The sequence below is a fragment of the Chrysoperla carnea genome, chromosome 4, assembly GCF_905475395.1.
Source record: "Chrysoperla carnea chromosome 4, inChrCarn1.1, whole genome shotgun sequence".
Taxonomy (NCBI): domain Eukaryota; kingdom Metazoa; phylum Arthropoda; class Insecta; order Neuroptera; family Chrysopidae; genus Chrysoperla; species Chrysoperla carnea.
The window spans coordinates 44,291,593-44,303,162 of NC_058340.1; the positions used below are offsets into that span (position 1 = coordinate 44,291,593).

Below are 11,570 nucleotides of genomic sequence, written 5' to 3' on the forward strand. Positions count from 1 at the left end.
AACATTTTCCACTACCATCCTAGAAATTTCGCTTGCTTTTACAGGATCCTGATGTTTATCTATTAGGAAAACCAATGAAACAAACAAAAAGAGAAGGTATAAGAGGAAATAAAATTGGCCATGTTGAACAAAATTTTTTCCACAAAACTGACAAATGGGAGGTAAAAGTTTACATATTCAAAAACAAAATACTCATTGTAATGTTATCAGGCACGGATTTTAAATCCAAAAAGTAAACTTCGGCAAACGCAATCGATTTACATATTATGAAAACTAGGAAAACTTGTGCTTTAACTTAATGCAATCAAAAGCTAAAATCATGTTCAGAAGTTGGTTATCTAAACTATAAATCTGTTTAAATGTACTTCAAATTCTAATAAATTCATGAAAGCTAATTAAAAATATTAAAAACGAAATTTTTGTTTAAAAAAATCAGAAAAATAATCTTTGTAAAAAACATTTGTTTTGCTATTGTAAAAAATTAACTTCTTGTTTAAAACGAGGGGCATCATTGTGTTGAGTCAAACATAGATTTTTTTTAAAATATCCAAAATTAATTAAAATAATCTCGGTTCATTATTCGAAGGCTAGCCGAATTTAATGTCTGTTATCAAAAATATTCAAAATGGTAATGGCTTAGCCTGTGCATAGTCGAATTTATGAAAAATGCTGCTTTTTATAATATATAAAAACAAAATCACATAGTTTCCTAGAGTGGCAGACCGGCCACACAGAGGATGAATTTTCTGCAACGGAAGATTTATACGTTTACAGACAAAGTGCCATCGTCGTTTGAGTCATCTGAGGAAGTTACTTCAAAATGAGAAGTGTACTTTTAAATGTAAATAATAGAAGTTGTATGTGTTCTGTTACTCCACAGTCGAATATAGAGACAAGATTTCGATATGTTTCTTCCAACGAACTTTAATCGAAGTGGAATTACGAAACCTTTGCCTGTGAATATATCGAGAGCGTTATTCATAAAAAATCCATTCTCTTAAATTAAAACGCAGACGAACACCTAGTACCATTGTAATGTTTTGTTTTTATATATTTTATAAAAAATTAGTATGAATCAAAACCTTGAAAAATTAAATCGAATTCTTTGAATAATCACAGTGATGTTTCTCGATACAAAACAAAATTAACATTAGACCAATTAAAAATAATGTTTTTTTTTCTTCATTTTGTTTAATTATGGCCTGCTGTATAATACATAAGCTGTTAGGATAAAAAATATATTCTTTTAAGTAATATTCTTCACATTCTCATTATTCTCTGAAGGCTAAGTTTACATAAAAAAAATACGCTACACTAGATGAACAATCGAAACTAAATATTTGACATTTTTGTGACTTTTTCAGAACATTGTACATAAATAATATAATTTTAAAATTGATTTAATTAATTTGATTAGTTAATCTAAGCATCCGAAAGAATCTAATTATTCTCGTCAGTGATTATTCAAATTCATGTTGGATATAAATTGGTGTATGTTTTAATAAGAATGTATTGTACCTTTCGACATTTTTCGAATTTAAAATTGAACTGTCGGGTGAGATAAAAGCAAAGATATTGTAAATTAACATCACCATGACATTAATATCCATGTAAAATCTAAGTGTAAGTGTACAACTAAGTCCAGAGATGTCTCAACCTTTTTTGAAATCAGTTCAAATTAGAATCACGTATATCGTTACATCTTTTAAAATATCTTATGTTTAGTGAGGTTTTAATTTTTTTATGCAAATATTGGTACACCCAATCCGCAACTACGATATCTTATAGAAATGTCGGAGCCAACTAGCTTGATTACCCGTACAGTTAACAGTCTGTAAGTGATTCAAAATATTAATTTTTAACGCAAGTAAACTTCCATAACATTTTGATCCGCAAAGAGTTTTTTAAACAAGCGCATCTATTATTGTTACACTGATTCACTGCTGGCTTACAACCATATTTGTTCAATTCCTGGGCATAAAAAGGTGACTGATTTGCCAAAGCCTCTCCCAAAGTAATTGCCGACGTCATATTCTCAGTGTATAGATTTTAACACCAAGTGGCAGAAAGTGGAACTAAATTGAAATGACTAGGCTAGGCAAGTAATTAAACGTTATCGTTCGAGATTATTTGCCTAACTGTTTGATTGAATGATTGAATATCGTTCAGGCCGGTAGTTTAACGACGCCGTTTTTAGTAAAAAGGCTAAGCTGTTAATTGAGCGGCTAATTAAGCTAGTAAAGAACGACAGATACATTTCGTAGCTACTTTCGTATCTGAGATACATACATCTCTTTAATTTGTAATAAAAAAATGTATTCAATTTTAAATTTATTCTGATTGTCGAACTTTATGCCATAGGGCGTTAGTATTTTTAACGGTCAACGATTAAGTGATGCGATTAGAATCAATGAGCTATGGAAGCACATTCGTTATAAGTTTGAAAATATATTAACCAGTTTTGACATTACAAAATTTTCGATAGTTTAAAAAATGTAATGATATGTATATTTTGAGAAAAATTTCTTTTACTATTATTGATAAAAAAAAAAGATTATTTTTGTATTCAAATACTCGAATTGTGATTAGTAGAAAAATATTTTATTCGAACACTCTTTATTCAGACTTCTAACATTTTTTAAAAATTTTTGTGTGTAGAACTCGATTTTTGAATGTAAAACTCGACTGTGCCTAAAAATTGTATTAAATTAAAGATTTTGTGCATTATCACTGCAGTGATCTGTTTAACGACTGAAGGGTCGTAACTATTATATCTAAGGCAGCTTTAACCGCGTTGTCTAAGATCGCGTTCTGTACACATGAGCTTTTAAAAATACTTATATTAACAAATAAGTTTTTGCATAGATTAACTAATTTACAAATATATAATTAAGTTAGAAAGTTTGAAATCAATTTTTGTTATAATTGTATATAATTTTGAAATAAAATTTAAACTCGAAAACATTTTCAAGAATTCTACCATTGCACAGTGGTCTGTTTGCACGTTGTAACTGGGTCCTGTTTGTAAAATATTATTATAGGATTTTAAAAAAAAATCAATCTTCAAAGAGTCTTTTAAGATAGAAGCTTGATGTGGCGGAGTTGCTAAACTGATGAGGCTTTCCTAATAAAAAAATATTGAATGTGGATGCAGAATTTCGATTGTCTTGGTTGATTTTATCGAACTTCGTCGTGACATAATTTTCTTTACGAACACTATCGCCTATACTGCTTTAGTCTAAAGTCTCAGGTTTCTGGTATCTGTCTTAACTATAGTCTACGGGTATAAAGAAATTAAAAGTCTTAAAATCTCTGGATTAAACATTTGTATAAACTTTGGATTCCATTAAAAAAAATTTTTTTTAATGACAGTCCTAGCGAATAAGTTGATTTGAGAAATGTTCTAGTACTCTGGGTGGGACATATTATAAATCTAAAATCCAGACTCGCCAATCTACCTTCACGCTATGTAAAATATAATAATATTAAATAACAAGTTATTAAATAAAGTGGCTAATTTTATTCAATAGGGGAGTTGGAATGGGTCATAATACTTAAAGTTATGGGTGTATTGTTAAAGCTTCCTCGCCTCCTCTAGCCATTTACTTCAGATTCATTATCTTTTCTTGCAACTCATTACTAGAAGTATAAAACGAAACCCTTTACAAGAAATTTTAAACAAAAATCTGTACTGATTTTTATCCATTTAGAACGATCAAACGAACTACTGTGTTTTTCGAGTCAGCTTTCGAATAAGCAAACATAAACTGATTTAGTATCCTTTAACTACAGTCGTTAGTTCGGCTTTTATGGGATAGATAAAAATTAAACTGTTTTCAAACTTTATTTTAAGAACAACTTAGAAAAAAATGTAAACGAGGCTAAATTCATTCAACTAACTTTCATCACTATTAGTTAACTAATTAAAAAAAAAAAAAGGAAAACAAAAAAAAAAACTAAATAAAAAATAAATAATAGTGGGACGATTTAAACAGAATTATATTTAAAAAATTTAAAAAGAAAAAACATATTTTAGTTAGAATTTTTCAACTTTAAAAATAAAAATATCAATGAAAGTTTTAAATTTCACTTGTGAAAAAATAGTTTACAAAAAATAGTTCATTTTGCAATTAGGTCATAGCAGAGTTTATTGTTCATAAGTCGGCTACTTTTATAACATGAACACAAAAAAAATTATAAATAAATAAATTTAAACGGGTACTGTGGATTTATTCTAAATATTTGTAGATTATTTATTAAACAAAGTTATATAATAATAAAAACAAATACGTCACTATTAAATCTCGATTTATACACTGAGTGTACTAGAATGTGACTGTGGTAGGAATCAACACGAAAAAGGATAAATTTTAAAGGAATTGAGTTAACAGCTCTAATTCATGCGTTTGTATATATAATATACAATAAAAAATTATTTTAATTATTTGTTCTAATAGACTGTCAATTCAATTCGACCTTGTGTTCCTGGATACCAAGGTTGTATGCTTTTACATGTGTAATATATGGAATAACGATAGAATCGGGATTGGAAATTGATTTAAATAAAATGTTATAAAATGGCTGATAGATATTTATATACTTAAGATGGACCTCAGCAATGTCAGCTGTGATCTAATGTGCTGACTAAAATGCTATTTCATAAAAAAATATTATTAATCAATTATTAAATTCTAGTAACTTAAATTTAAAAACTCTGGTCTTGTAGAGAACGTTATAATGGTGCTTGCACGTAATGTCAACATTGTTGGACAGTTGAACTGTATTTCCTTCAAAACTTGTATCAAATTGACAGTTAAATAAAAAAATCACGGGATATGATTTCCAAATAATTATTTTCTATTTCTTTTTTTAAATTTATATACCTTTATTTTGATCGTTTGATCATAATGATTACAAATTGTTGTTACACGCGTCCATGATTTATTAATTAACTATTTTGCTGGGCAGTTTCAAGTCTAAAAACAGACTACCGTGTTATAGCCCTCACTTTCCTTGGCATCAATTATCCTCCCTTTTTCCATAATTTTATGAATTTTAATTTTTTGGTGCGGAAATAATTTTAAGCTGTGGAATTATTGTAATTAGCTGTTAAGTATTATAAAGTACCAAAAAAAGGACAGTAATAATTGTCCCACGGAAACATACTTTCGGGATAAAAAGTAGACTATGTGTTAATGCAGGTTGTAAACTGTGTGTCAAATTTCTCCAAATCCGTTCAGCAGTTTTTGCGTGAAAGAGTAACAAACATCCATCCTCACAAACTTTCACGATTATAAAATATACCAGATATGATTTTTATTTCGCAGGTATTTGGGCTTTATTTTCAAAATTTTTAAAAATATTATTTTCACTATGGTTTGGTTTAACGCATTAAACCTACGGCAGGCAAAGCATAAATATTATTCATAAAATAATAAAGCTGTTTATTATATTTTAAAATTAAAGTGGTTTCGACGTTGTTTCATTCGTGACTCTAACTTTCTAAGTAGTAACAAGTTTTCCCTATATATGTTGTGTTAAAATCGTTAGGTGAAATTTTTTACATAATTGTATATTTTAAGGTATTTTTTTTTTTTAGTTTTAAGTTCGGTATGGTTAACGGCTCATAAAATTTTCTTCAGTCTTATGTTGAAAATGCGTTGTAGCCTAGAACACGCCTACTAGCAAAATTGATATTTGACTTTTGATATAAAAGCTATAATTATTCAATCATCGGGAGACCTAATAAGAAAACGTCATCGAAAATTCTGAGGGCCTATACAAACTCTTGATTTTTTATGTAGTTGGATGTATGCATTATCGAATAAAAATTAACAAAATTAACTGTTAATAAATGAACTTTTAATGGAATAATAATAATTAATAATACATTCAATGTGAACAAAATCTAAATTATTTCGTAGACGGTATTACTACAGAGCAGGCACGGTAGTTCCAATTATGTGTACTGCAATATAAAAATTGTATGTATCGCGTAAAACGATATGCGATATGCCATATAATTTAATTGTATGGAACTTTAAATATTATGCAATAGACCTTTTTCATGAAAAACAGAAATGCTTTTTGATAATTTTTTATGAAATATAGGTCAAGTAGAGCCTGTAACTCAAAAATTACGCCTTTTTAACAATAACAAAATTGTAAAAAAATCACAATATTTGAAATAATTTTAAACGATTTTTTTGGCTCCACCGCACACGTGATCTGTGATGTCAATCCGACAAGCAATGACAATAAAACAGTGTCAACAGTCGTATTAATATATCATTATTATCAAGTTTAAATGATGTCAAACCAACCTTCGTGTAACATCGTGTGTTTCCGGATCGTTTTCGCCATTTTGAATTTTAATGATTTTCATTGTCTGTTTTCTCATTTATCAAGACATTGACTTTCATTTAAAAAAAAGAAAAGCAAAAAAAAGTGAAAATGGTCTATTTTTGCTTGCTTTATAGTTATATCACCCATAACATATTCTATACTTTTTTCTTTAAATAAAATATTATTTGACACATAGTTTTAATTTTTTTCAGTTTCAATTTTAATTAATTATATTATCTAATCATCTACGCATGATAATCTTTGGTTTTAATCAAACAAATATTAAGTAAAATAATAAATAAATGTATTTTTTCTTGAAAAATATCACTCCGAGAACTTTTTTAAGCCCATACCTGAAACAGATAATTTCATTTTCAAACTTCATTCTACTTCACATAAAAAATTTGCAAATGTTATATATTTGAAAAAATTTATAACTTTCTAGTTTTAATAGTCCAGTGTGAAAAAAAAAACTCGCAGTTTGCTGTCCAAAAGATCTTGCGCATCCTTTGCATTTGTTTCGAGCGTTGTTTAATTTCGGTAGGGCACAATGGTTTATTTAAATTTAATTAAACGCATATGATTTTCGTAAAAAAACCCCAAGCACTAATATTATGGAAATTTGGTCTTGGTCAAATTTTACCCAAATGTATGTGTTTTTTTTTGTGTGTGTATAACATTCAATTTGCATAAAAAAATTTTTTAAATTTAACCTAAGATAATGTCATCAATTGGTATTTTTACCACTTTTAACATTTTCAGTTTCTGGAATTTTTTTATTTGATTGAATAATACGTACTCTTAAAGTGAAATCCCAACTTCCCGTCGATAAAGCTGTTCCATCAGGTGATACTTGAAGACATGAAACTCGATTTTCATGACCATATAATAAACAAACACGTACACATTTTAATGTATCCCAAACATTGACTGTATAATCGTTATAACCGGCAAATAATAATCGCCCTAAAATATAAAAAGGTTGTAGATAAAATATGCCAACTTCTGAATCGCATATAATACTATTTATGAAACATACCGCTAACTGAAAAATCTACAGAGTTCACTCCAAATATAATACTTTCTTTACTGTAAACTGCGACTTCTTTATCAGCACGCAAATCGAATAAACGACACTGAAAATTAAAAAAGGTATAAGAAAAAGAACTAACCACAAAGAAAATTGTTTCCTGTGCTTTCGATTGATATTAAGATTTTTGGTAATCTATCTGAATGGAAAAAAAGGGTTTAAAGAAACACTAAAATTTATTTCCATTATTCACATGAACAAAGTTTAGGGAAATACATTAAATAAAAGTGGATACATAAATAATACTCACAGTTGAATCATCACTTCCTGTAGCAACACAATCCCCACTCGGATGAAATTTCACACTATTAATATCCGACTGATGTCCTTCAAATGATTGAACACATTGTCCTGAACGCATATCCCAAATTAAAACCATTTTATCACAACTCTAAAGAGTAAAATCACTATATTAAAATCTAAAGGGTACTTAAATTTGAGAGTTTTATTTTAATTACCCCAGAAACGAATGTGTTTCCAAACTCTGATGGTGCTAAATCTATAGACATTACATCTGCAGTATGACCATGGAAGTTTTGTAATAGTTGACCAGATTCCACATCCCATAATGCACATGTCGAATCGCCACTTCCTGTTAAAATCTATCGAAAGCAAATGTATTTAGTTTAAAATCTAAATTTGCTTAATACCTAAAGATTTCGAAGAATTATGTTTTATTGGGTCTCTGGAACTTTCGATATTGATTTTTCGATAATATTCCAAGATATTATTTTCGCTAATAATATGCTTTGAATGTCAGAAAGAATATTTAATATTGGAAAATGATGTCATCAGATAGAAGATATTTGAAAATTAACCACAATATAACCTTTTGATAAACCGCCGGAAGTGTAGCACAACATAAAAGTGACCTAAAATATCCTGTTTGGAGGTCAAACAATTTTCATAAATTTTCAGCTGTTCATTAGGTTCAAAAATGATAAATGGATCAAAGTGAATAAAATTACTTTAATTTTATCCTAAAAGAAATCGTCAATTTTCATATTAATGTTCGGGTTCCTATAAGAAAATAATAAAATTTTGAGCGCCTACTTCTTATGGTCACGTTATGACTTGTTAAAGGAAGTGGAAAACTTGAAGGAAATGGTATTTTTTTATTTATTTATGTGGGCCTTCAAATGGTTTAAAAAAACGTCTGTTTCAGGGCCACTCTTACATTATTATTTGGGATGTTATATAGCAAAAAGTATATTGAGATTAAATAACATACCTGTTGATCCGAATTTGGAAAAGTACAACAAGACATGTAACTTGTATGGGTGCCCACTGTTTTCTTTTTAACACTAACATCTTCTTCAAGACTTAATGGATAAACTGTTACTTTATTATCCAATCCCCTATAATTAAAACACTAATTTACCCTCTTCAAATGGATCTTTTGAAAGAAGATTATAAACACAATTTGGAAATAATCCAGAGCAAATAGTTTATAGTTCTATTTATTTTCCGCTGGGCCGAGCATTACCTTCGGTTTAAAAATCTGAGACTCATTTGTTTTACATTACAATCGATGAAACTTAGAGACAAATTATTTATTTTGTTTCCACTTATTGTGGATTTTCTTTTTTCGATTATTTGATTCACAGGAGTCAGAAAAATTAACTTTTTTAGATCGGTAAAACAGCTAGGACAACTCAAAACTCAAAAATATAAAAAATGAATGAAATCGGTATGCGAATGTTTTCATTTTGAGTCATCTTGTCTCGCCTAAATTTCATTCATTTATATCTCAACCTTCTAGGAATTGAGATAATTTGTCTCACGCGGGCAAATTGAAATTATTTTTGGCTAGGTTCAATTTGACTATAGCTAAAATAATTAAATTAATAAAATCTCTACTATGAATTATTTCCAGCCCTATAAAAATTAACCTTAAGAATAAATGACCCAGACATTTTACATTTGCTACGATAAAATATTCAAGTTATTTAAGATCGAAGATCACGAAAAGCAGATTATGTAAAATATAAAGCAATAAAATTTCTGCAAAATAAGTCGAATAAATTTTCAACTTCAGGTAGAATATAAGTAGTAATTTTAAGGTTTAATCATATGTCTATATCTGTGATTCCGTAGCTTCCAAATTTATGAACCGATTCCAATTCGTAGACTGGCTTAATTAAGATCTTTCTAAGCTATATTTAATAATAAATAAGGATAGAAGCTTTTATAAACCAGTGTTAATTTTTACAAGTTTATTCTATCTTTGGAGATAATATTTTGAAATCACCATGTATGAGTTTTGAATCGAATTGATTCAGCGGTATAAGTGTACTATCTGGTGTTATTTTTCTGTTTTGGCGTAAGAAAATACGATGCCAGATGATTTATAATGACTTCTATTAATTTCTGACCAGAGAAGAAATTTTGAATATTTAGGGTAATGAATTAACCACAACACATCAGATTGGTTTCTCGTTTCAGTTAAAATGTCTGGAATACAAATGAAAACAGAGAATTGAAAGACTATAAAGATTCTGAAACATACCCACAAGCTACCAAAGTTCCTGAAGGGGCATAAGCGCATGCCATGACCCATGTTGTAGGCATAGTAACGGCATGTTCTTTATTTGTAGTAAAAGCATCCCAAATAATCATTTTTCCATCCTAAAAATTTACAATCTCCAGAAAATAGAATAAGGTAACAATTCTACTAATAGGTCATGCATTTGAAACAGCATGCAAGAAAAAAATAAACAAAAATGAAACATAAGAGTGTAGAAAAGCGAACACAGTTTGGAAACGAGATTTAAATGAAACCTGAGAGGATGAAACAATGTGTCGTTTATCTGGTGACCAATCCGAACATAAAACTTTGGCTTGGTGACCTTTTAAAATTTTACGTGGTTTGATGTTCATGTAGTTTATCACTTCTAAACGTTCTGCTACTTGTGCTACTGAAATTAGAGGTATATTCTGTAATAATGATATTACAATCTAAGAATGTACTTAATATTACATGTAACATCATTTAATTTTTGTCGCTCTTCTTCAAGCTTTGCTTTTAATACTTCAGTTTCACGTAGAAGTGACTCAACAGTCTCAACTGGGCTCACTTTCACTCCTTCACTAGCCATTGCAGACAATATTTATTTATTTTTGTTTTTAAAAATACATATTTCGAAATGGAGAATTCATACAATCAATAAAACAGCCCTTTTACAGTCTGACAACATAATAATGTTTACCTCCGTATCCTCCGTATACTATAACGATTATAACGAAGTATTAAGAGGTTATGTGCTTTAATGTCACCGAAAAGAAAAAACTCGGAAAAAATATAATAAACTCATAGAAATATAAGCATCGCTCAAATAACGTATCGGAGCCGCTTTGAAAATTTAAATCAAAGGCTCCTTTCTATATTGGTACAAAATTTATTAAATTGCTGCGTCAAAAGAATCCATTTTTGGGGTGTTTTGTTATGACCCGGATAATTAATAATATTGATTTGTAATTTTGTAAAACTCTGATACTGGTTATAATTTAAATGTCTGCACAATTAGAAAAGAAGGGAAAGGGCCACATTAAGATTGATTAGGGCCCTGAGGCAATTAATGGTGATGGTGAGTGCTCGTTACCAATGTCATTGACTTATAATATATGCAAAGAACTATTTCTACGTTTACAAAAGTGCAAGCTGTTTTTCATTAAGTATTATGCGATAAAGAAATTTTTTCAGACTCTTTGATTTGACTTTCATAGAGCCATGACAATTCAGCCAGTTGAACCAAGGTGGCTGTTGGAGGTTCTAAGGCGGGTATTGGAGGCCCTAAAATAGTTGGGAGCATAAGGACAGTGGCCCACCGACCTCATATGTTGCCCTGAAGGGTTGAAATTTTATAATTTTAAGTGTTGCAGATAGAAAAGTTTCAAAATATTTTAGAGCACGTGCCGACGACTATGCCTGCGAGAATCTATATAATTACATAAATGTGACGGTATGATAAGATCACCAGAAATTATTTAAATTCCAAATGTGACCATGGTAGAATTAGACAAATGTGACAATGTGTAGCTTTCATATTACGATTCATTTGGAAACCACTAAATTGACCTTGATGAAATTTGAAACAAAAATGCGGCGAACAATCAATGTAAGTAGCCACAGAGT

General features: G+C 29.3%; 1 protein-coding gene across 2 annotated transcripts; it reads right to left on the reverse strand.

The window, feature by feature from the left end:
* Window positions 1-6,662: 6,662 nt before the first annotated feature.
* LOC123298638 (guanine nucleotide-binding protein subunit beta-5) lies at window positions 6,663-10,623 on the reverse strand. Of its 2 annotated transcripts, none has more exons than XM_044880729.1 (9): window positions 10,416-10,623; window positions 10,217-10,350; window positions 9,945-10,063; window positions 8,667-8,793; window positions 7,894-8,037; window positions 7,686-7,826; window positions 7,385-7,481; window positions 7,145-7,311; window positions 6,663-6,698 (listed from the first exon to the last, which is right to left on the reverse strand). In XM_044880729.1, the coding sequence occupies exons 1-9, from the start codon at window positions 10,531-10,533 to the stop codon at window positions 6,687-6,689; spliced, it is 1,059 nt and encodes a 352-aa protein (XP_044736664.1). In that variant the 5' UTR covers window positions 10,534-10,623; the 3' UTR covers window positions 6,663-6,686. The 2 variants fall into 2 exon arrangements, with proteins under 2 accessions (XP_044736664.1, XP_044736663.1); XM_044880728.1 differs by having other exon boundaries at window positions 10,217-10,353.
* Between the last annotated feature and the right edge of the window lie 947 nt (window positions 10,624-11,570).

Excerpts from the sequence above, each read along its gene's own strand:
- LOC123298638 (XM_044880728.1), bottom strand. The coding sequence starts at position 10,533 with ATGGCTAGTGAAGGAGTGAAAGTGAGCCCAGTTGAGACTGTTGAGTCA. Across the intron at positions 7,827-7,893 it reads GAAACACATTCGTTTCTGGG|AGTTGTGATAAAATGGTTTT; the intron begins GTAATTAAAATA and ends TTTACTCTTTAG. Across the intron at positions 7,482-7,685 it reads CAGGAAGTGATGATTCAACT|TGTCGTTTATTCGATTTGCG; the intron begins GTGAGTATTATT and ends TTTAATTTTCAG.